Source organism: Cucurbita pepo, chromosome 1 (assembly GCF_057944985.1).
Source record: "Cucurbita pepo subsp. pepo isolate OVF chromosome 1, ASM5794498v1, whole genome shotgun sequence".
Lineage (NCBI taxonomy): Eukaryota > Viridiplantae > Streptophyta > Magnoliopsida > Cucurbitales > Cucurbitaceae > Cucurbita > Cucurbita pepo.
This window is the reverse complement of record NC_141798.1, coordinates 9,070,724-9,094,815: the sequence shown is the minus strand read 5'-3', so window position 1 is coordinate 9,094,815 and position 24,092 is coordinate 9,070,724. Positions and strand designations below refer to the sequence as shown.

General features: G+C 37.0%; 5 protein-coding genes across 7 annotated transcripts; 2 read left to right on the top strand and 3 right to left on the bottom strand.

Annotated features, from left to right (window-relative positions):
• Window positions 1-305: 305 nt before the first annotated feature.
• MORF1 (multiple organellar RNA editing factor) lies at window positions 306-3,683 on the bottom strand. The gene is made up of 5 exons (XM_023662546.2): window positions 3,245-3,683; window positions 1,707-1,804; window positions 1,564-1,629; window positions 793-1,466; window positions 306-576 (listed from the first exon to the last, which is right to left on the bottom strand). The coding sequence occupies exons 1-5, from the start codon at window positions 3,619-3,621 to the stop codon at window positions 565-567; spliced, it is 1,227 nt and encodes a 408-aa protein (XP_023518314.2). The 5' UTR covers window positions 3,622-3,683; the 3' UTR covers window positions 306-564.
• A 1,026-nt stretch (window positions 3,684-4,709) lies between these two features.
• LOC111791522 (transmembrane 9 superfamily member 1) lies at window positions 4,710-11,778 on the bottom strand. Its single transcript, XM_023672939.2, has 12 exons — window positions 11,563-11,778; window positions 10,221-10,413; window positions 10,034-10,138; window positions 8,597-8,614; window positions 8,411-8,508; window positions 8,175-8,327; window positions 7,680-7,814; window positions 7,315-7,481; window positions 7,046-7,140; window positions 6,565-6,938; window positions 5,324-5,597; window positions 4,710-5,094 (listed from the first exon to the last, which is right to left on the bottom strand). The coding sequence occupies exons 1-12, from the start codon at window positions 11,665-11,667 to the stop codon at window positions 5,027-5,029; spliced, it is 1,785 nt and encodes a 594-aa protein (XP_023528707.2). The 5' UTR covers window positions 11,668-11,778; the 3' UTR covers window positions 4,710-5,026.
• Window positions 11,779-14,600: 2,822 nt separating this feature from the next.
• On the top strand, window positions 14,601-17,422 carry LOC111791363 (large ribosomal subunit protein uL18). The gene is made up of 9 exons (XM_023672704.2): window positions 14,601-14,709; window positions 15,222-15,291; window positions 15,370-15,461; window positions 15,648-15,774; window positions 15,877-15,956; window positions 16,039-16,155; window positions 16,585-16,719; window positions 16,807-16,976; window positions 17,075-17,422. The coding sequence occupies exons 1-9, from the start codon at window positions 14,614-14,616 to the stop codon at window positions 17,193-17,195; spliced, it is 1,008 nt and encodes a 335-aa protein (XP_023528472.2). The 5' UTR covers window positions 14,601-14,613; the 3' UTR covers window positions 17,196-17,422.
• LOC111791105 (ion channel CASTOR) lies at window positions 17,346-23,831 on the bottom strand. 3 transcript variants are annotated; one of them, XM_023672429.2, is made up of 13 exons: window positions 23,360-23,831; window positions 23,209-23,280; window positions 22,458-23,063; window positions 22,088-22,270; window positions 21,604-21,663; window positions 21,333-21,536; window positions 20,905-21,153; window positions 20,117-20,368; window positions 19,709-19,903; window positions 19,486-19,578; window positions 18,963-19,226; window positions 18,643-18,886; window positions 17,346-18,026 (listed from the first exon to the last, which is right to left on the bottom strand). In XM_023672429.2, the coding sequence occupies exons 1-12, from the start codon at window positions 23,786-23,788 to the stop codon at window positions 18,668-18,670; spliced, it is 2,826 nt and encodes a 941-aa protein (XP_023528197.2). In that variant the 5' UTR covers window positions 23,789-23,831; the 3' UTR covers window positions 17,346-18,026; window positions 18,643-18,667. The 3 variants fall into 3 exon arrangements, with proteins under 3 accessions (XP_023528197.2, XP_086981205.1, XP_086981204.1); XM_087125079.1 differs by having other exon boundaries at window positions 20,270-20,368; XM_087125078.1 differs by having other exon boundaries at window positions 20,117-20,215.
• On the top strand, window positions 17,849-18,583 carry LOC111791441 (uncharacterized). Its single transcript, XM_023672822.2, has 2 exons — window positions 17,849-18,003; window positions 18,135-18,583. Exons 1-2 carry the CDS (start codon window positions 17,849-17,851, stop codon window positions 18,370-18,372), a joined length of 393 nt encoding a protein of 130 aa, XP_023528590.1. The 3' UTR covers window positions 18,373-18,583.
• Window positions 23,832-24,092: the final 261 nt, after the last annotated feature.

The following is a 24,092-nucleotide window of genomic DNA, read 5'->3' as shown; positions in this document are numbered from 1 at the left end:
ATAATTAAATATTATTTTAAAGAGCAGTTGAAAAATAAATAATTATGAAATTAAATAAAAATAAAAATAATATATATTTATACAAAATGTAAATTTTCAATAAATTTGGATACATTTCAACCTAAAAGCATAGTGTGAATCAAATTCAATCTATAAAGTGTTATCTTCTATAATAATAAATTAAAAAAAAAAAAAAAAAAAAAAAAACTACACTCCACATAGAACTTGGTTTTAGGTGACATATTGGATTAGTTTATTAAAGTGCTTATAAAATAATAAACAGCTTCAGCTTTATAAGAATAAAGTGTAATCAACAGACTAAATTTATATAAGTAAATTTCATGATAGCCATGGCAATAAAAAGAAAGTGGTTCTCCAAGACGACATCCATGAGGGAGAAGAAGCAAGCCTAACAGCAAAGAAAATAACCCAACACAAGACCTGCAAAATCATCACAAGAACAAATTCTAAAAGCTTTCCCCTAATTGTTTTCCTACAAGAAACACGAGAGACAAATGGAATGCCTCATGGTTCCTTCCTCTTAAGTCTCTTCACATCAAATATTCAAAATCTCCCCTGCAAAAAATCAATAGATTTCGTTGTTAAAATGGAACTCTAAAGCACACATATCATGTAACTCTGAGAGAAAAAACGGCGTTCATCGACCTTCGGTTCAGTTTACAGAGGTTTTTCCAGAGAGACACATCTATCTACTAACAACCAATTCTAGCATTGTAAGAAAAATGAATGGATCAAACTATTTAGTGTTTACTGTATTATAAAATGTCTTACTTGGTTGTTGTTCCATGTTTGTCCACCAGGAGTGTAGTTTCGTTGTTCTCCTTGCATGTTTCTTTCATCGCCCTGCGAAAATCTTTGACCTTCGGTCGAGCCTGGATAAGATCCATGACTCTGTCCTTGACCATAAGGCGTTCCTGTTCCATGGCCATGATATCCGCCTTGCCCATGAGCTCCACCCTGTGCAGGATTAAAACCATTACCAGAATTACCCTGGCCCGGTGGCGGTACATAACCTCTCTGCGCTCCTCCTTGGGGTTGGTAATTTCCTTGCACATCATGGTTATGACTTCCCTGCCCCCATTGGTTGTAGTTTCCTTGATTAGAAGGCATTGGACCCCTTCCACCCTGATAGGGATCTCTTCCTTCAGGAGCATAATTGTTCATAGGTGAAGGATCTCTCCTTTCTCCAGGCCCAGGGGGGCCATAATTTTGGGGTGGACCTTGTGGTGTATAGTTCTGTGAAGGCCCAAAATTGCGTCCATCTCCTTGCATAGAACCCTGTTGACCGAAGGATGCATTACCTTGCCAATTCGGTGCTGGTCTATTCCCCCTATCATATCTCGGTTGATCGGTATTTCTGTTCCGTTCACGATACCTTCCCCCCTGCCTCCCATATTGAACGGGCGGTGGTCTTGGTATAATTGTTCCATCAATATATTTGTCTCCTGATGATTACAAAATAAAGTACCAAATTCAAAGAAAGAAATGGCACATTTAGTATACCCCCCACATTAGTCATTGTCAATTTGGAAATTTGCATACCTCCATACTCCTTGTTTACAGGATCAATGTAAGAATCAGGCAATATAAACACAACACCAGGTAAACCTAGAAAAACAAATATGGAAAATCAGCATGGAACATGATATCTGAATGGTGGAAAAGTAAATGTCTTTAGCAACTACCGCGAAATTTTTCTGATTCTTCTTCTGTCATCACAGCTTGAAACCCCTGATACGTTGTTGTACTACAAGCATACATTTTCTTTTTTGCTTCTTCCACACTGTTCATGGTTTGGGGAAAGAATGTTAAACAGAGGCACAATTTTTTCAAATTTAATCATCTCAAAATACTAAGCTACAGCAGCTTCAATCAGTTTAAATTTCAGCAACAAGGTAAAAATTGTCGTGAACATAGTGAGAATAAAGAATGTGATAAGATCATGCGATGGCTACAAGAGCAAGATTCTCTTGAAGATGCCATGGTTGGTAAGACAGAAAATACACCAACTTAAAGATCTATGGGTGTTAAAGGCCAAGTTACCTGCATCAACATGATAACTAATCTTATAATAGGATATCTAAAGGTTAAGAAAACCAGAGGATAAATATCCTGAGGTAGCATTAAAACTTGATCTCATAACCTAAATATATGAATTATAATAGCTTAACCTTTTCAGTACTGGTCAAGTCCACAGTGGGTAACATAATACTACCATATATTAATAAATAATACCATGAACATTCCATCAACTAAGCCAGCCTACACACTCCAACCAACAACAAAAAAAACATAGGATGAGAAATGAAACCTCCACCTGTGAGATCTCACATTAGTTGGAGAGGGGAACGAAGCTTATAAGGGTGTGGAAACCTCTCCCAAGTAGAGGCGTTTTAAAAACCTTGAGGGGAAGCTCGAAAGGGAAAGCCCAAAGATGACAATATCTGCTAGCAGTGGGCGGGCCGTTACAAATGGTATCAGAGCCAAGCATCGGGCGGTGTACCAGCGATGACGCTGGGCTCCCAAGAGGAGTGAAATGTGAGATCCCACATCGGTTGGAGAGAGAACGAAATCTTCTTTATAAGGATGTGGAAACCTCTCCCTAGTAGATACGTTCTAAAAAACTTGAAGGGAAGCCCGAAAAGGAAAGTGCAAAGAAAACAATATTTGTTAATGGTGGGTTGGACAGTGACACCACCTCTCTTGCCTTAAATAATATATCAAATTCCCGTTAACTTTAGAGAGTATTTGATTCAGGATGATGAAGGAAGCATATTACAGAGAAAATAGTGCTACTTAGGAGACCAGAATAGAAGAAATTGAGTGATGATAGATATATATAACTCAGGTTTACTCGTTAATATTCAATAAAAAATAGTTTGGAGTCATTTCATATCAGCAGCATCTGCGTTGCGATTGAAAACTGTAAAGGAACAAAACTATCCATCCTAAATAATCTTGGGAGTGGCATATAAATTTCCTACCAGAAGTATGCATAGCCACACCGAGATATCTTCACTTTATCAATCATAAAATTGAAATGAGGAGAAAATGCAAATCAGAACAGTCAAAATTCAAATGGTTCCAAAAATATAATGACATGAATAATTGAAGAGACAATTCAAACGAAGTTGCGCCTCTCGTGTAGCGAGTAAGGAGGCAAGAGAGGCAGGATGTAAGTTCTAAAACTCATGCTTTAACAAAAGTCGAAAAGAAATAAAACCTTATATTTAAGCCTTTGGCACAGGTTTCTTCGTAGGTCCGAACCATCTCCTCAGGAGTGGGTTTAGGGTCCTTAGGGAATTCCATGGTGATGAGCCAGTGGTTGTAATCGCAGCCCTCGAACAGTATTGTATCGGGCCCTATCTTGTCATCTTCGGTATTGCTCCCAAACGATGACCGGTAAGAGAGCGCCATTGACGATGATCTCAGAGGCCAACATGGTGAGATCATGGCGGGAGACTTTGATAGTGAAACAGGGGAAGTAAATAAAATAGAGTGGCTAGTTTGAGCAGATACGGCCGAAGTCGAAGAAACATGGCGGTGGAAACCGGAAAGAGCGGACAAGGTGCGGCGGAGACGAAGTGAATGCAATGCCATAACTGGTTCGAGACCGTAGTTGTAATGGACAAAGAACCGAGGGTTTGGGGAAAATATTTTCTGAAGGGTTTTGGGTGAAGTATAAAGGCGACAGAGGGTCCTCGTTTATCTTAAACGACGCCGTTTTAATTCTTTCTTTATTTCTTTCAACTTCAGTATGATAGGCATTTTCTTGCTCTTTTTTTTTTTTCCTTTTTTGTACAATAATGGTAGTATTTAAATATTTGTATGGTTAATTTTAACTCAATTAAACTAAATTTTAACAAATTAATAAATGAATTAAAGTGTTCCAAAAAGTAAATAAAAATTGAAATCAATGTTAATTTATGACTCAACCAATAATTCGGAGACGAGACAAAGATCAAGGAAAGACTCAACCTTAACTCCTTTCTTTCTTGCTCTGGGTTGACAATTTCGAATTAGCTTTGTCTACGAACAAGGAAGCTATAAGTAATGCAACTATGAATCTCATGAAGAGTTCGATCAAAACTCCAACCTCTTGAAAATAGTAAGAGTCAGAGAGCATGAAGTGAAAGAGGGAAGATGGGGGATAACTTTAGAAAGGAAAAGAGTAAATGCTTTCATAAGAGAAGAGGAGGAAGAAGAGCAGGCCTTGGAGCGCCCTTTGTAAAGGTAAGACCTTAGTTTTCCCTATCAACCTAATATGATGCCATACTTTTTTTTTTTTTTTTTTTTCGAGATAAAAGCCCCGTCTCCCTTCTAAAACGTTGAGAAAGCTCTGCCAACTTCCCCTTTACTCTACAAAAATGGATAGAAATATGTGCCTGTCGAACCAAAGACCTACGAAAGTCGGGGCTACCCTTCCCCATGACCAACGTAATAGTGTTCTAAGGAAGGAGTTTAGAACCCTTATAATAGCACGAATTTTAACGAATTAATAGAGAAATTAAAGCGTTCACGAAATGAACATATGGAACGAAGAATCCTTAATAACTCATTTAGGGAAAGAAAAACAATCTTTTTTTAAAACATGTGATAGCTGTTTAAGTAAAGTTAAGCACAAGGAAACTCCTTCCAGTAGAGCTTTGTGTCCAAAAAAATGGGCAAAGATCTGTAGAGGGAGGGCATGAAAAAATGAATATAACCTTTCTAAGCCTTAAAAAGAAACAATCTCTGCCCTTCTCATGACAGAGATATCACTTACAGCCGAGGAAATGTGAATCACAAGAGAAAAAAAAGAACAAAATTGGGCACTCCTAATGCATAAAAACCATGCACCCACAAACACTAACCCTGTGAGTTCAATCCAACAGGCGTTTGCACGAAGACATCTCCTGCCTGCTATATGATACAATCGCTTCCTCTCAGGATTTTCGAAACAACATCGACACGATGAAGCGGAAAGTGAAGCTAAGTGTGGTCTTCTTTTCTCTTGTATCAACCCCTAATCGCACTTGATGTTTTTGTAGATCCTCCTCACGAACAAGTTGGAGCCAAGGTAGCCCACAGCTCCTGCACATTCAGAAAATTAATCACCTGGGTTCGATCGATACCGTGCTAAAGAAACGTGCTCATCTTAAAGAATACCAGAGGCAAACAATAAAATGTTAACAAGTATAAAATCCACAGCAGTCTGTAGTGGAAGTAAAAATAATTTATAGAACATGTAATTTAGAAAACAGAAGATTAAAAAGCGGATTCAAAAAGTTGCTGAAATTTAGAGAAGTATGCAACAACTCACCGCATAAAATTCCTAATCCAAGACAGAACATCAAGGTATATCCAAAATAGAAGCTGGTCTGGAAGAAGCCTGACATCTTTGTCTTAACATAGTAGTAGTATATTGAGTATAAGTACACATAAACAGCGGTTGATGCAGCAGAGAAGAAAGAAGTCCACTGCCAGTGATAGTTCTCAGCATTGAGCAAGAAGTATGTCCCAACGATTGTGACACAAATTGTAACAATAATGAGAATCAGAAAAACCAGCAGCATAAAGCCATAGACATAGTACACCTGCTGACAAGAATGGAATGTTAATAACTTTAAAAAAATCATGTTCGACACGAGGCAAATCAGTTGTAACGCTTCCAATAAATTTTATGCAACTATTTCCACCAACACCAGCAATGTCAAATAATTTTTTCGGTCGTTATTTCTTATGATAAGAAACAACGATACATTACTGCTCGAAAGTACAAAAAGGAAGCAAACGGAGTGAGCTTTTTGAGCAACACCGCAACCTAACTAGAGACCTTGTGAGAAGCAATTCCAATCAAGTTCTATAATAAAGATCAAGTATGTGCAGAAAAATGATGGGATATGCTCCAGCATAAGACAGTGTGCTGCAAACGTAAATAATCCAAAAACCTTCTACCTAGCCTATCTTTCTTCTGGAAAAATCATTGTTACTCTCAATCCTAAGAAGTCTCGAAAAAAATTAGACAGGAAGAACCAAAAAGAAAATTGATGTATGGGTTCTTGCAACAATTATATGTAAAAATAATTGTTATATTTAGGCCATTCAACTAATAGAAAATTACAAACATCTTGGAGGGATAATTGCATGATCGTATCACACATCATGTTCAATTTACATGCAGATTCAAAACTATACTTTCTGCGTTGTCTTCATGGTCATGACTACAAAGTCAAGTCCCAAGGTCTTTTGGTTTAACTCTATGAGGGTGCCTGCTTGAGAGGTTTGGGTAGGAATGAACTAAAGAGTATTTTAAGATAAAGCGCAGTCATGGAAGAAATTCAGAATTTGACTTAGATGTTTGGGTTATGCAGGTGCATTATTTCTGTCCTTTACATAATTTTGTAGGCCTATTTTTATTCTACCTAATTGGGACAATTTTTGTGGATTCCCTTGGCACCTCATCAATTGCTATAATTGACAAGTTCATCATACTATTGCACTTAATAACTTGCTATTTTCACAATTAACCAACCACATGCACACAAAAACAGGGCACTTCACCTTGTAATTCCAGAAAGATGTGAAGACAAAATACATCTCAATGAAGATGCTGCCAAAGGGCAACAATCCACCCATCAATGAGACCACAGACGGCGTGAGGTACCATTTCTTCTCAGGAATTGGACGAGGGATGGTCTTCACACGGCAAGGGTTGTTTGCAGTGCCACTCCAGTTTCTTCCAACAACTGTACCGAGAAGTACCAGAGGGAAAGAAATGAAAGCCCAAATGACAAAAACAACGACCATGGTGCCAAATGGAATCGCTGCTAAAGAACCATAGAATACAGCAATCATGTTCAAAACGAAGCCGATTCCAAAGCATGTGAAGGGAAATAGAGAGGCTGTGAGGATCATCGACTTTATCCAACTTTTACCTGATGATGGAATGTAACAGAAGAAATAACCACATAAGAAACCATACTCAAGCATATATTGAAGTATAAAGAAGGATAACAGGAAAATTAGTAGATAAAATGCTTACCACCATGGCGTGAGTACATTCCACCACTCACATAACCTGATAGAGATGATGTAAGTGCATAGCATACAATGAAAGTTGTGATAATTGCACCTCTCCTGCATCGAAATGGAACAGTTGCAAGAAAAACATGACAAATGAAGAGATGAAATGAAATCAAAGAGAAGGCACAAGAGAGATTTGACATTGCATGGTTATTAATTCAATAAGTATGCTGACTTCGTTGTAAAGAAAAGGTACAAACTATAATAAAAAGGCAAAATATTACATACCCGACATACAACATTACAACAATTGCCAATAAGATAACGAGAAGAACAAGTACTGCAAGCTGAGCACCTGTGCCCACAACAGCTGAAAGAATAACTAGACCACGAGGAGATCTAAAAACGTCTCCATGAACAAGCTTCCAGCCAGACTCTTCATTGACATCCCGTTCCTGAAAACAAAATATATGCACACACAAAGAATTGATAAGAGATAAATATTTTCTCAAACATGGAGCAAAAATTTATATTAAAAAAAACAGGTATATATACATCTATGCATACGTGAAAACATAAATATACAAGTATGCACACAGATATAAATAGATATATAAAGAAAGAAAGAGATCAAAAAAGCAAGGGAATATCACCAGAGTCTCCAGATCATCATCCTCCCGAGCATATTTTGCATAGTCATTTCTAAGAGTCCGCATTAATATCATTGACACCAAACCAGTAAGGAAGATGACCATCATGAAGGAGTTAAAAATAGAGAACCAATGGATCTGCACATTCAAACACGTGCCATACTTGGTTAAAATAGAACAGAGAGTGCCAAGCAAAGTAGCTACATAACTAAAACGGAAACATAAGCACAATGAACGTAAGTATGACCAGAAGAGCAAAGAAACTGCACAAGAGAGTAAGGTATCCTGTTTGGGAATCCAAACATAGAAGTTGAACACTTTTTGGTCAAGATTTTTCTTTTTTATTTTCTGAAGAATGCCGACTTTCCTTTTCAGGCAAACTTAGCATTTAGTAAAAATGAGAAGTTAATTAAAACTGTTGCGATGACCTTTTTACAATTGAACAGGATGAGAAGTTAATAAATAAAAGGTTAAATTTATTAAAATTCAATAGAATACCTGGTGCTCAAAAAACGGATAATCCAAATAGATATCAAAGCGGCGGGCAAAAGTGACATTGGTAGGTATCCATTTGACAGAATATGTCATGTCCAAAGATCTTCCAACCTCCAAGGACTTTGGGCTTTCTTGAGTAAGATTCACATGAATAATCTACAGGCAAAAGTTTAGCTGTTATAAATCAATTGACCGAGTACCACAATAAAAGTCCGTATAAAGTTTGAACTTTCACAAACCTGGTCTTTGTTGTATTTAACAATAATATTCTTATGAGTGTACAGAACATGTTTTTCATCATCACTATTCTTGTCTGAATGCAGCTCTCCAACAAAGCCTAAACAGTGCAAAACAAAATTTCAGCAAGCCATCAACTAATATAAGAACTCTCCAATTGAACAAACTGCAGCAGGCAGAGAACATACCCCATAAAGGCAGATCATCTGAACTTGTATTTGGCATGAAAAGAATAAGAAAAAAACATATACATAAAACAAGAGTCAGTTTTACAATAAAGAATCAAGATCACAAGGCTACAACTAGATATAACCTGGAGGAAAAGAAAAGAGGCAAAAGAAACAATTGATTGTAAGCTGCAGTTTGTTGCTAATTGAAGTTAAGATCCAATTCAACACATTCTGCTCATTTCTTATTACCTAACTGTCAAATAATTTTTTTTTCTGGGCCAAAGAATACAACGTTGAGATGGCATGGAAAAACTTGAGAGTGTCTATCTGGGGGGGGGAGCATGTTTTTTCTTTGAAAGAAAAAAAATATCTTTTTGGTCCATGAATTTTGAGTTTGATTTCCATTTGGTCCCTTGGGGGAGGAGCATCCCAACCCCATAATGTCTATGCTTATAAGCTAGTGAGGTAACATGTTACTTATTTGAAGAAATAAAGATCTTTTTGGTCCATGAATTTTGAGTTTGATTTCCATTTGTTCCCTATGTTTCAAAATACTATATTTTTATCTTTGACCTTTGAGTTTAGTTTCCATTCTAATCCCCAAGTTACAAGATTTTACCGATAAATGCTCACCTTTGACCTTTGATGTTAACTTTCAACTAAATAATTTAATCATGATGTGGAATTTTTAAATTAACAGTGACAAAAATTTAATGAAAACTAATTTAATCCTACTTAATTTAATTTTTTTTAAGTTAAACTAAGTTAAAATTCTAAAATCTTGAAACCTAGGACCAAATAGAAACTAAACTCAAAACTCAGAGGTAATATAGTAAAAATTTGAAATCTAAGGATCAAATAGAAACCATACTTAAAAATAGGATTTGCTTTTAACAATGTGTGAAACTATTGTAAGGATAACTCCCTCATCAAAATCACTTACACATGAGTCCTAAGGCTTACCATCAAAATCAAAATGGTGATCGAGTTGTTGTAATTCATTATGAAATTAAACTAATATGAGATAAAAATCTATTGCCAATAAGAAAAGGAGATCAACAATATTGAAAGCGGTCTTGCTTTAGTTCAGTTATGACGAGCAAGGTTCCCTTCTATATATCCTCCTCTCCTTATGTCTAACATTGAAATTCTTCTGAGTTTTTAATGAGATTAGGTACCGTTCTACCTTTTTTAATGAGATTAAAAAGAAATTTGATGAAACCCCTTTTACCAATTTGTATCGTTTTTAGTAGTAAAAACAAGTTAGGACAATTAGTTTCCATTGTTCTAATTGAAAGTGATTAAGATGTTTAACTAACTGGCCTATTCCTCAACAAGCAAATAAGGTTGTGATGGACAGATAAATTCAATTTTAATAAATTTTCCGAAGTGAATTATATCACCATTCAAACAAGTATGTGCTAGCATAGCTATAAAACATTATACAGATCGTACCCATAAAGAATTCAAGCCAGTAACTGCTCTTGATTGCATCCTTGAATTGTTTAACCGTTATTTCATCAAGATCAAGATGACAAATGGTAGTTCTGTCCACATTTCCTGCAACATGAAAATATTAATGAGCAAACTGTATAGCCATGTCTAGCTTATCAGATTTAGCATAACACGAAATATTGCATACTCTGAAACTTTAATTCGATCCGGCTGTCAATAAGTTCATTTCCACCAAGGACCTCACCAAGACCACCCCATTTGTGAGCAGATTCCCCAGATGGGTGACAAAATGGAAGGCTATAGTAATTATATGTTTCTTGTGGATTATTATAAGGGCCAACTTTGTTTACCCAGAGAACAACTGATTCCCCTGGTTGATACTGCAATTAATGATTATGAAGGGAGGGTAAGCAACTCGAATTAGAATCTTAAGCACTAAAAAACTTCACAAACTTTAAACTAAACGAAAAACAGAGAAGGTTCATATCAAGCAGCATCTTTATCAATATACACTATGCAAACAAATTGCTGGAGGAGATGTCACTAAAACACAACTAAAACATAAAAGAATAATCACGTTGACCATGTTATCCAGCCAGCTAAACGTGACGTTCAAAAAGTTATGGGAAACCGGTAGTGCATGAATTAAAAAAAGAATCAAAGTTGTTGTCTTTTGTAAGTATCAGGATCTTTGGAGAACTTCTTTCTTTTACATAAAGAAAATGCCAGCTCAGACGAACAGCATGGAATCTAAATAACAGAACCTTGTAAAACTACGGGAAAGAAATATATATTGGAAAAGGTACCTTTACAACATTGCTGGGATATAACATATAGAGGTTCAAATTCAAATTATTCGAGAACTGCTATAAGACCCATTTTCATTTAATCTAAGAACAAATAAGAAGGATACTGATGAATTTATGCAGGAAAAAGAGCGGCAAAGGTGTAAACAGATTTCGCGGCAGACTGACTTAACGCTAAGTTTGGATCTGAACAAAATAAATTAATTGTCTAACTGCAGCAGTTGGCCCCTTGGTTTGGATTAAAAAAATTTATGGAATTAAAAGAAAAAAAGAACACTCGTGAAGAATCCTTCATCACTGCTAGAGACTCCGTTCCTGCTGCTTTGATCTGGACACCGTCGAACCAATATCAGCTGGATAGTTAAAGAAATATTCTTATATACGCCTACCTCCGCCGCAAATTGACAGTTCGCGGGTTAAATTAGAACGTGAGAAGCACCAATGGACATATGAAAACAGAAATGAGATCCAATACGGCAGTCCAGCAATAGAGCGCTAACACAAACACATTCAAAATGACAAAATATAAAACGGCAATACAGACTAATGTCAAAAACCCGAAACCAATCAAACGGCGGCAAAAGCATCAAAATGTGGACGGATCTGACATAAAGAATCCAAAGAGAAATGGAGGAAAGACGGGAAGGTCTTGGAGATCAAGTGGCCAATTCATTGGTGTGCAGAGTTTGGTAGATGAGCTCAAAAGATAAGGAAATTGCGTACCTTGTGATCCGACTCAGAAGCAAGCGCGGAAGAAAGGAAAAAGAGGAAGAAGAAGAAGAAGATGAAAGGCCCTGTTAGAGGAATCCGGCGTACGCAAGAGGACATGGCAGAAGGTGGGTGGTGAAGATGGCCGGCTGTTGCCTCCGTCGCTCTCTCTCTCTCCAAGCCCAGGGTGCTGCACTTCCCAACAATGGAAGGTGGAAGACTGGCAATCGGCCTTTCCGAGAAAACTAAATATCATTCTATTTTTAAAATATGAAAAAATATGTTATGTTTTTTATTTTTTATTTTTTTATTTTTTATTATTTATTATTATTATTTATAAATGTCTTGTTTTCATCCATGAATTTGAACTATTGTAATAAAAAAAATTAGCTTTAAATTAATTTTCATATAATTAATTATGTTTTTTTATTATTTTATTTCCTCCACGTCAAAGTATTTATTTTCATCTTCCCATGTTTAAAAATTAATAAAATAAAGTAAAATACTTAATGACTTTTAAAATAAGTTTTAGTCGTCTTTCTTTTCAAATTTATTCTAGCTTTTAAATTTTTAAAAAATTAATAATAAATAAGTCACTTTATTACTTCAAAATATATATATATATATATATATATATATATATATATATATATATCTATAGTTGTAATGTAATTTTATTTGAATATGGCAAAATAAAGAGTGAAGTCAAAAGTCAACAATGATAAAAAAAAATCCATGAGGATGGCTTAAATGCACTCGAGGTGGTGGTCTTCAAGCCATATTTAATTTCGATAACATCTTGAATGTGATGTCCCACATCGGTTGGAGATGAACAAACCACTTTATAAGGGTGTGGAAAGCTTCCCCTTAGTAGATGTGTTTTAAAAGCCTTGAGGGGAAGCATGAAAGGGAAAGCCCAAAGAGGACAATATCTGCTAGCGATAGATCTGGGTCGTTACAAATGGTATCAGAGCCAGACACTGGACAATGTGTCAGCATTCTCGCTGTTCCCCAAAGGGGATAGACACGAGGTGGTGTGCCAGTAAGGACGCTGACCCCAAAGGGGGTGGATTTGGTGGCAGTCCCACATCGATTGGAGAAAGGAACGAGTGTCAGCAAGGACGCTGGCCCCGAGAGGAGGTGGATTGTGATGTCCCACATTAGTTGGAGAGGAGAACAAAACACCTTTATAAGGGTGTGGAAACCTTCCCCTATTAGACGCACGCGTTTTAAAACTTTGAGGGGAAACCCGAAAGGAAAAGCCAGTCGTTACATGGAATATCGTGGCAAAGAATTGTGCAACATTATTAAAAGCTTTTGAAATGCAGCAAATGCCTTCAAATCTCTCATCTTTATAATTATTGTTATCGCTTTTCCAAGCTCTCTAACGTTGTTGTGCAGTTTCTTGATGGTTTTGTTCTTTTGTCAGCATTTTTGTATACACTTTTGGTGGACGACTTATTGTTGCTCCGACTTTTATTTGTGTAGAGTGTTTCTACATCATTATTCAGATATCTCCCACTTGCTTAGTCATGACTTATTGACTATCTGTTAAATTTTCAAATTGTATAAGTAGTTGATTTGATAATGATTCTCTTCATTTGAGCATATTCGATGATGAACTCTAAATCTAGTCCAGTAATCTTCTAATAGATTGACCTGACTATGTGAAAGTACTAAGCAATTATCATGTTGCGTTGTGAGATTGTTAACAATTCGTTCTCCATAACTTACCGTCTCGTCATCCCGAACGTGTCTTATACTTCTTTCGGCATCTTGTTATCCCGAACGTGTCCTATGCTTATTTCGACATCTTGTCATCCTGAACGTGTTTCAGTATATCTTATTTGACTCAGGTTTTTAAGACAACATTACCTTGTCTGCCTTTATTCTTCATTTGCGCAAGACACCGTTATGTTCCTCTTCTAGAGGCGTAATTTTGCTTTTATCAACAACCTCGTAATCGTTTTGTTCTCGTAGATACGACGTCATGCATGTTACCCACATGTTGTAGTTAATATTGTTTAGTTTCTTAATTCCTCCCGTGACTGGAGATCCATTGTGTTGATAATACCTCAATAATACCAAACACAACCACATAGTAAAACTACAACCACAAAGCATACTAATGCTTCTAGAAGACCCTACCGCCTATACCAACTTCACTCTGATACCAAATTATTTGAAATTGCTTACGATTAAAAACTTAGCCAGGTATCTATAATAGAAACTATACATTTTATTCCTAATATACAAATATTCATAAAATGCCTATATATATATAAAAGACATTTTTATTTTACCATTTTACTAAATAATTAACTCAACTCAGTCCGCCACTTGTCACAATCGCACTTTGATGGCAACGGACTTGCGATTGTGCGGCACTCACTTTCCAGCAATAAGTTAGTTAAGTCTATTCGTTCTTGCATCACCTACGACCAAGCGACGTATGCTCAAGCCTCTGGCCCTGGTTTAAGAAGAGAGTTTTAGAAAACGAGTCCGAAAGATTTCGAAAGACAGTTTTGAAAGCAAGATTTTAAAAATTGAAATCAGTGCTGTATTATATGGGGATGTAAACAAAATGCAGCATTATACAATTTGACAACCAGTCATATCTCCAACTATAAATTTATTAGGTTGAGTCGGTTGTTTGGTTCATTTATTTAAAATTTTATTTTTAATAAAATTAAAATGTTGGTGGGAAACATCTATTTATTTATTTTTAATCATCACTCCATTCAAATATATAATTTGAAAAACTACTTGATTAAAAATTAATTTTTAAAAAGTAATTGAAAAATAAAAAATTATAGAATTTAATAAAATAAAACAAATTTATATATAAGGAAAATTTTATTTTTTTTTAAATTTATAATAAATTTGAGGGACTCCATAAGATAATTGAAACTCATAAATTTTTAATTTATTTGAAGTACCCTAAAATAGATGGGCCAGGCCCATGCTTAATAGTTAGATGGGCCCGGCCCAGTTTTAATAGTTAGATGGGCCGTCAGCCCGTTACGAGCAACCTAGGGTTTTATGCCCCAAAAGAAAAGAAAACCTATGGTTTATTATATAAAGGGAGTCTGCCCTCTCCCCTTGTCTTCCTCCACTTCCCTTTCGGCTCCTTCCTGCGCTCGCGGCTTCAAGTCTACAATGGTGAGAGCTACTTCTCTCCCCTTCTTGCGTTTTCCCTCGTTTTTTTCTTCTTTGGTTTGCCCACCGTTGGATCATATACATGTTTCTACTGTCTGGTTATACGATTGAAGTTCACTTCATCACGATTCCACTGAATTTTCGTACTTTTCCCTCGCATTTTTCATCTTCGTAGTTCGTTGTGTAGTTGAATCTGTATCTTACTGTTTCTGAGACGTGTATGTAGCCATAGATTTCATGTTATGCACGTTTGGACATGTATGTAAACTAATCGAGTACTGAGAGTTCTACTGGTTTCTTCAATATTTCCCCACGCACTCCACCTGAATATGAATTCTCATTTCTGCGCACTCGTTTTCCGACTTCGATTTCACAAATCTGAGCTATCGTCCTTTTATTTCCTTGTTTTGGGAGCCATTGTACCATTAACTTTGAATTTGAAGTCTTATATTTTCTGTGGCTTGTGATATATTTTCAATACTGGGGGTGCTTATACGTCGAGCTATGTATTGTAGGCTTTTGCCAAAGCCCAGAAAACAAAGGCCTACTTCAAACGTTATCAAGTCAAGTTCAAGAGAAGAAGAGGTAATTTTCTCTGAGATAAATAATATCCGAATGTTTTGGTTTATTTAATTTTTCTGATGACTGTCTGAATATTCGCAGAGGGAAAGACTGACTATCGGGCCAGAATTCGTCTTATTAATCAAGACAAGAACAAATACAATACTCCCAAGTATCGTTTTGTTGTTCGATTTGTATCCTACCAAAGCTTTTAATCCGAATATTTTTTTGAAATTTACCAATTGTGTGCAAGGGCGTGGATGATCGTTGCTCTGTAATGGTCAAATGGAAATAATTTGTTCTTGTCCTTCTAATTACTTTAGTAAGACACCTAATTTAATGCACATCTTGGGATGTATGTTCTTAACGGATTTCAATAGTCAAACAAAGACGTTACAGCTCAAATTATTTCTGCTAGCATTGCCGGTGATTTGGTCCTCGCTTCAGCTTATTCTCATGAGCTTCCCCATTATGGGCTTGAAGTTGGTCTCACCAACTATGCTGCAGGTTTGTTTTTAACCCTTTCACCATTTTATTCCTTGTATGTTTTCATTTTGAATATTCCCCTTAACCTATCTAGTGTTTGAACAATTTTTTATAATTGCATAGCATACTGCACTGGACTTCTCTTGGCTCGACGTGTCTTGAAAATGCTTGAGATGGATGAAGAATACGAGGGCAATGTTGAGGTATCTTGAATCTTAACTATTTCCATTATCTCTATATCTATCGTATTTTCAATGTGCTTATGCCATGACCTTGCATTCATAGGCTACTGGTGAAGATTACTCAGTTGAGCCAGCAGATACAAGAAGGCCATTCCGTGCTCTCCTTGATGTTGGTCTTCTCAAAACCACAACTGGAAATCGTGTTTTTGGTGCTCTTAAGGTACCTAGTGACTGCGTATTCAACTTCTAGTTCATCAGTTAGCTGATATTATTATCATCTCTTAAATACATTAAGATTTTTTTTCCACCAATGCTTTCTTAAAATGTTGAATTCATGCTGTGTTGATAGAGTTGGCATTTTAAATATGATCTTATTTCAAGGACAACTGGCTCTCATTGTTATTTAATATCGTTATATTCTACATTTGCGTGTGGTTCCATTTCGTTCGAATTAATATTTACCGTTTTATTGCCAGTCTATTGAACATCTTCTGGGTTTAGAACCATATAGTTGCGCTCTACTTTTTCAGTCTATTGTAGTTCTATGCCTGAGTAAAATTGATTAGAAGCGGTTCTCATCTTGTGATTGTTTGTCTGTGAATTTGTTGTTTGTAAAGGCTTGCTAAGTATCTCAATTTGTTAAACGCAGGGTGCTTTGGATGGTGGATTGGACATTCCTCACAGCGAAAAGAGGTTTGCTGGATTTTCCAAGGATGGTAAGCAGCTTGATGCTGAAGTTCATCGGAAGTACATTTTTGGTGGCCACGTTGCTGCATACATGAGGGTATACCTTTATCTGTAAGATGGTTGTTATTTCATTCTTTAAAAAAGTTATCAACAATGTTTGATTTTCCGTTCATATGCCTTTTAGACTTTGATGGAAGATGAACCAGAGAAGTATCAATCTCACTTCAGCCAATACATCAAGAAGGGCATCGAGGCCGATAACATTGAGGGACTATACAAGAAAGTTCATGCTGCCATTCGTGCAGATCCCATAGTCAAGAAATCTGACAAGCCACAACCCAAGGCACACAAGAGGTAGAAATAAATGGCGCTCGGGTCTTTGGAAATCGATTGAAATTGTTCCCAAGAGGCTTCGTCTTAATATTTCCTATTGGTGGGTTTTTGAATGACAGGTACAACTTGAAGAAGCTGACATACGACGAAAGAAAAGCCCGCTTGGTCGAGCGTTTGAATGCGCTTAACTCTAAAGCTAATGCTGATGAGGATGACGATGACGATGAGGACGACGAGTGAAAGATAGTGAAAGATAAAATTATGAAACAACAGAAGTTGGTGTCCACATTCAAGGATTTTATTGCAGTTCTGCTATTTCTTATTAAGTTACGTTTATTGGTCTAGAACTTTTCACATCTCTGGAGTGTTCTGTTACTTAGATTATGATACTTTTGCTAGTCTTGACTTTGTGTCACTTTTGAGAGCCAGCCATAATCTCTTCTAATGCAAATCAAGTTTTGACTTCATCCCCTCATGCCAATTTTTCTATCAATTTCCTCAAGAAATTAGATTCTGCCATTAATTTTTATTACATATATTTCTTTTGTCAATGGATTTCTTATTGGGATTTCATGTAATTTTTCATTCAAGAGGGGCATATTTTGGAGGTTAAAAACATTTAATTAAGAGATTAATAGAGTAGTGAGCGCTACTGTTTGTTCTAAGGTTATGGTTCGATCTCAAAATTTTCCAATCCAAAATGGGAAAAGGAATTGGGTGTAAGGCCCACAACTACAGCGCCTTATCCACAACGGACCAATAGATTTCGATATTCATACTCTTCATAAGCCTCACGCGATATCCTCTTTGATGATAGTCTGTTTGTTTAAGCACTAGAAATGATTGTATAATTTCATAAATTCCCGCATGGTAATGTGAGAGATTGAGAAACAATGGCACATTCACTATCTTCAATATCCGCCACTGCTAATGCCACAGCCGCCAGATTCAGCAACCCACGATGTTCCTCCTGTCTCAGGCTTCCGAATCTGCAGGCTCGCAGCCAAGAGTGCAATCAAACTGCACGTAGCCATCTCATCTCCCGCAGGTACAACCATTTGTTTCCTATCACTGTGCATCCAATGCGACTATCTGTTAGCCGTACTAGTCATTACTTGAATATATCGCAACAGTTCTAACACGACAAATTCTGTGTTCAAATTCCTCTTCAAATTGCAGGAACGCTGCATTGATCTTGACAGGGGCAATGCTAGGACTGAATAATGGGGTTGTCCAGAGTGCAGAGGCGGCTGCCAGGAGGCCGCCGCCACCTCCCCCGCAAGAGAAGAAGGACCCCAATCTGAGTGGAGTTCAGGCAAAAGTGCTAGCTAGCAGAAAGAGGAAGGAAGCCATGAAAGAAGCTATGGCCAAGCTAAGAGAGAGAGGGAAGGCTGTTGACCAGCCACCTCCTGAATAATTTCTCTGAAACATAAAAACACTTTTTGATGCTTTGCCTGTCTCCCTTCGGATAGTATGTTAGTCTACCTGAATAAAGAGTGCATATTGTATTAACAACTCCAAACAATTGCTATTCGTTTCATGTGATTAAGGCTATGACCTTGGATAGGATGTGTTCTATAGATTGTACTGAGTTCTAAGTGAAGGTCATGTGATTGAGATTATTCTAAGTTCGGTTTTTCAGATGGAATTAATTTCTGAATTCTATCATCAAAATCAAATCACTTACTTATATAGAAATGGCATTACGAATGTCATTCCTTTTCGGCTATCACTACAAAAACATCTCCTAGATACCACTTCCGTCGCTCATGCTTGGCTGGAGGGTTGATAACAGCTCTTTCAGCGTGAGCTGAACGGTAACCAATCACGATCTCTCTTCGCTGTCGAGCTCGTAAAAGTACTTCATAGAAACTCAGTTCCTCCCCTTCACGAAGGTACAGATCAGCTTGCCTAATATGCAATTCATTACCCTGATAATAACAGAAAAGCGGCAGGTTAGGAAAACAACCAATTATGTTTTTCCTTCTGATTGAAAAGTAAAAATACCTCTTCTGCAAAGAGCTCCTCCAAAACATCATTTATTTGACGATCTTCAGCCACCATGGCTAAGGCCATACTGACAAGTTCATTTGACAAGACATAGTCACTGATTTTTGACATTGAAAGCAGATTTTTAGTTCTTGGATCCAAAATTTCACTTATAATAACCGATTTATCAGAAGCCTGCTGCATTTCTCCAATCCAGGACCCTTGCGAGACACTTCCCCTGTATGCTACAGTCTTAGCACCTCTGACTGGCATACGCTTAGCCTGCAAAAACCACAAATCTGATTGAACAAATGACCAGATGGAAAGATTAAAATCTTATCACGTCACAGCAAAAAATGCAATAAGACTCTAAAAGAAGGATTTTATGGCAATAATATGTATGCATATTCTAGAGTATGAAACAAAAACATAAAAATAATAAACCATAAAGACCGAAGAATTTACTCCCATGAGCATAGCTATAGCAGTTAATGCCATACAAGAAGCTAATATATTTAACATCAAATCTCAAAAGAAGTACCTGAATATCACGTATTAGCAACAAGGTTGCTAGAGATCTTGAATCAGCTTGAATTGCTGAATCCTCTACAGATTCATCAGCAAGAATCAAGATCTGTACAGATTGTGGTTATGTCACAACAGAATAAAATACAAAAAAGAGAAGAATTTACTTTTAACAGTAACAAAGTAGTTGTCTTCTCATACTTGGCTTCTAGGGTGAGAAAATAAATCATGCTACTCACTGAATCAAATGATTCCAAGGGAAGGCTTTCCAAATGACGCCTAATGACGGCATTTCCTTCACGGTCAACCAAAGATATATTCTCCAATCGGCTGATATCAAGACCGCCATCAACAAGTTTCTTTTCCCTTTCATTCTCAGGAACATCATTGAACATCCATAGCTCTGAACCCGGAGCTAAAAATGCATCCAATACCTATAATGTAGAAACCAATGTGGACAATAAAGAGCTCATTCCAATAAATGAAGCCGCATGCATGGATTTGTAAAAGAAGAAAGTACAAGCATGAAATCTACTCTCAGTAGCTGAAAACGAAAAATGTGAAAAATGACAATGATCATGATGTGAACGCTAGGACCTGCACCCAAGAAGCACTGGGAGCATGTGCTTAGATCTTATTAACATTACCATAATCATATCCTCCATATCTCGCCGCCAACCACACAACAGGATTCTTTCAGCAGATTTTGGAACAATAAAGTCCTTGGGAAGACTTCCCCTCCAAACCTGCAGCATCCAATGCCAAAAAGAAAGAATTAGAGCTTTAATAAAAGCACTCACCACAATCATATCGTCAATGTCTCTCCTCCATCCACAAAGTAGAATCTTCTGTGGCTTTCTTGTTGGCCTTGCAATATGAATGAACGATGTTTCTCCTACCTGAGTGATCAAATTAGTTATAATATTGTAAGTTTTAGTTGTAAGGTGTTTTTCTCACTTCTATCCATTATAGGAATCATCCAAAGAAGTATATCAGAGCTTTTATTTAAATAACTCTGTCTCTCTCTTTCCTCCATCCACAAAGTATCATCTTCTGTGGCTTTCATGCTGGTCTTGGCAATAGGCACAAACAAATAATGCTTCTCTCTCTCTCTCTCCAGATTGCCCTTTGTCAGTATAGTTTATTTGACAAATAAATCCATAAAATTCCCTCATAGGTAAGCTCGGGAGTGCCTATATATCGATCTAATTCCTTCTCTTGCATTTTGAATTCGTCAACCAAATCCAACCACCAACACCCCACCCTTCCCCCCCTAACTGCATGACTGTAAAATTCCTAAAGAGACGTTGAAATATAAAATACCACTACGAGAAAGGAAAGCAAGCAATGCAGTAACAGAAAAGTGAATGGCATTAATATGGGGGGGGGGGGGGGGGGGGGGGGGAATGAAATTTCTACAGGGAAATGAAAGCACCGTAGGTAATGCAGCTGGTGCGTAAGTGTCATCATCCTCTGCTATAACAAGAACTTCATCACCTTCTTGCAGGACATATGAGTCCTCAGGATTCAGTACAATTTTACCACCTCGTGATGCAACCTTGATTCCACAAGGAATTGCATCAGGAAAGCTGATCAATACGTCCTCAAATTGCATGCCATTCAATTGTGGCCATCTTTTGATGTAGAATTCACAGTTTTCAAAACCAAGGATATCTTCCCAAATCTACAACCGCATGAAAAGAAAATACACGAGTCACTCATAAGAAGGTGTAGAAAAGAATTATTATATGAACTAATAAGGCAGAACATACATTTGATCAATGAGAATAACGTTGAGAAGCATGGAGATAATATTTTATTCTATCTAAAAAAGAAAACAAGATCGTTTAACTTGATAAAAACCTGAGCAAGTCCTGGCTGGCGAGCACATTGAATCATCAGGCGACCAATCACATCATGAGCCACAACAGTTTCAACAAGCTCTCCACCAACAAGTTTAACAAGAAGCTCATTATCAAGATCACTAAGTTCCACCACTATGTGTCCTCTCAGACCTTCTTTAACTCCAGTTAGACTTAAAACAGTTCTCAATGCACGGGCATCACTCTGCGACATACATATATCAAATAAAAATCGAGCATCAAAACTCAATGATACCAATATTTCCACTTACTTGATCAGCATTTCCATCCTCAGCAATGACAACAATTGCACGGGCCTTTGACACTGAGACCTGTATACATGGCGGCAGCAAGAATTCTAATGTTAATAATCATATGCACATTTGGAAGCTTATGGTATTCATGAACCATAAAGACATTGTATGGGTCTGACTATCACGATGAGAAGATGCTCCTGATTAAAAGCCTAAAGAGGCTCCTTTTCGCTGTTGTACTTTTAACCATTCAAAAAAAATTTAAAATTTAAACTAGCAATTAGTCACAGGCAGAAACACTATCAAAATCCGTAAGTCGGGAGAGAAGCCAATTTCTTTTCCTAGTTATGATTCATTAGATGACTGACTTCATGTTAATAAACTAAAGATTTTAGTTTGGTTGACCAAGTACAGGGGCTACAACTAGTTGAGTTATTTAGAAAACTTTGACAGATGGAAGACAATATCAGCACCACAACGTTTGTGCATTACATAGAAGTACCTTCTTCAAGTCTGCCAGAATTAACGGGCTTCCACTTCTGCATATAACGGAGGTTCCCTTAAAATCAAACTCCATTTTAGCAATGTCAAGTTCCATCTCTTCTTTGTCTCGTTCAGCCATCACCACAACAGTTCCTCCTCCTAAGCTCTCATTGGCTATAGAAATCTGATTCAGAAGTGACCCCTAGATCCATGTAATAGCATTGAAAACAGAAAAGGAGAAGTAGATGAATTAGCAATGTGATATAACTACATTAAGCACCAGATTTTGCATCAAATAATTATTATAAAAGCATAAACCATACAACTTATTTCCACAACTTTTAGTAAATGAAATATCAGCATAAGATGAATAGAAATTAGATTTTTACCAGTTTATCGCTCCATCCAAGGATCAAAGTGTGATTTTGTTCAACAACCTCACTTCTTCCTTTTCTAAGTGAGTCAAACCTTTCAGATATTGAATCGGATACAAGGCCAAGCATCATAGCAAATATTAACATCCCACCGAAGCTAACGGAAACTGAAACTAGCCTTGGACCAATACCTTCAGAGTTGGCGTGGTTTCCAGAATCAGCAACATATGTCCAAGATAACCAAAGACAATCGACTAAGCTATCATCTGTCACTCCAAAGAGTGCTAAACCTCCAAGCATAATTAGTAGTAGAGTTGCTATCAATAATGCCAGTGGCTTAGCATATGGGTGAACAGAGAAAAAAACATCCACCTTATACAAAAGCTGCTTATTGAGTGAAACTTCTTCCAAATTGTGCTCCAATGATCTTGATTTAGAGTCAATGTACTTGAGGATAATAATAGGAGCCAACAGAAGTGTAAGAGATGCGATTAAGGCTAAAGTTTTTAATCTTTTATCCATAAAATCAGCAAGTTCGTCCGGTGAACGTACATCATCTTCACTTCCAGATTCGAACAAATTACACGCTCGTAATTTGATGTTAAGATTAGCAATCCGGGCCTGCAGGTGGAAAGCAACTTACATAAAGGGAGTAATAAGCGCAAGCAGTGGAAAATCCCGTTGAATTCATAGAAAAAAGAAAGGTAAAAAGCTATATGAAATGAGAGTCAGACTGCACCGAAATCGTAATTTGCAAACTGAGTACCTCTAAGCCGTTGACTTGCTCCTGTAAAGATGAGTTTTCATGCAACAATGTTGCAAAAATCACGATAAAAATCTACACAAATACAAGCACGTCAACTTCAAATCGTTAATAACTCAAGACACGTTGAAAGAGATGGAGAGCGAGAACAAACCGACGCTGCAATAGCCAAAAAACGCCATCGAACTTTCAGCGTACTGTCAAGCGACCTAAACAAACGCGAGGTATCAGACACTTTCTTCGCCGAGCTCGAGACGTCGGACTGCTCCAACTTCCGTTTCGAAGAAAATTCCGATTCGGAACGTTTAAGCGACAGGTCGCTGCGGCGATCGAAATCAATTCTCCGTCGAGTACGAGCAAACTTGGCATCATTACTGGTCGATGAACACGAATGCGAATCAGAAATACACGACGAACTCTTCCGATACCTCTGATGATCGGCATAGCGCCGCGATATCCGAGAAGTTTCAGAAAATCGACGGATGTAGGTTGGAGATTTGGGGGGGTAAGAGTGTAGGAAGGATTGTGGAGGGAAGAACCAGTCCCTGGTCGAGGAAGGAGATGATTCAGAGTCAAGGGACATAGCGGGAATTAGTTAGAATGATTAGGGTATTTTAGAAATAAAAGAGATGGTTCCCTTTTTATAGTCCGTCATTAATATGCGTCAATAGTTAATAAATTTAAAACATAGTCCAGATCAATAAATTATTGCGGTTGACCTGTCATTGTCTGGGCCCCATTTTCTTTTTTTATTTAATGGATAATTGCATTTACAAAGTCGCAATTTACAATGCCCGGACGACATCTTTATTTTAGTCGTTCAACTAATTCATTTAATTTTCTTTATATTAAAAAAAATAATTGAATTGAATTTTTTTAATTTAAAT

Bases quoted from the DNA above. Each gene is read 5' to 3' on its own strand.
- MORF1 (XM_023662546.2), bottom strand. From the start codon at position 3,621: ATGGCATTGCATTCACTTCGTCTCCGCCGCACCTTGTCCGCTCTTTCC. The intron at 1,630-1,706 runs GTAGTTGCTAAA...TTGTTTTTCTAG, and splicing joins AGAATCAGAAAAATTTCGCG to GTTTACCTGGTGTTGTGTTT. The intron at 1,467-1,563 runs GTATGCAAATTT...TGTAATCATCAG, and splicing joins TGTAAACAAGGAGTATGGAG to GAGACAAATATATTGATGGA.
- LOC111791522 (XM_023672939.2), bottom strand. From the start codon at position 11,667: ATGTCCTCTTGCGTACGCCGGATTCCTCTAACAGGGCCTTTCATCTTC. The intron at 7,482-7,679 runs GTGATATTCCCT...TTTTGTTTTCAG, and splicing joins ATGATGATCTGGAGACTCTG to GAACGGGATGTCAATGAAGA. The intron at 6,939-7,045 runs GTAAGCATTTTA...TTCCATCATCAG, and splicing joins AATGTACTCACGCCATGGTG to GTAAAAGTTGGATAAAGTCG.
- LOC111791363 (XM_023672704.2), top strand. From the start codon at position 14,614: ATGGTTTATTATATAAAGGGAGTCTGCCCTCTCCCCTTGTCTTCCTCC. The intron at 14,710-15,221 runs GTGAGAGCTACT...TATGTATTGTAG, and splicing joins GCGGCTTCAAGTCTACAATG to GCTTTTGCCAAAGCCCAGAA. The intron at 15,292-15,369 runs GTAATTTTCTCT...GAATATTCGCAG, and splicing joins CAAGTTCAAGAGAAGAAGAG to AGGGAAAGACTGACTATCGG.
- LOC111791441 (XM_023672822.2), top strand. From the start codon at position 17,849: ATGGCACATTCACTATCTTCAATATCCGCCACTGCTAATGCCACAGCC. The intron at 18,004-18,134 runs GTACAACCATTT...TTCAAATTGCAG, and splicing joins AGCCATCTCATCTCCCGCAG to GAACGCTGCATTGATCTTGA.
- LOC111791105 (XM_023672429.2), bottom strand. From the start codon at position 23,788: ATGTCCCTTGACTCTGAATCATCTCCTTCCTCGACCAGGGACTGGTTC. The intron at 21,537-21,603 runs GTAAGTGGAAAT...TGTATGTCGCAG, and splicing joins AGGATGGAAATGCTGATCAA to AGTGATGCCCGTGCATTGAG. The intron at 21,154-21,332 runs GTTTTTATCAAG...ATGCGGTTGTAG, and splicing joins GCCAGCCAGGACTTGCTCAG to ATTTGGGAAGATATCCTTGG.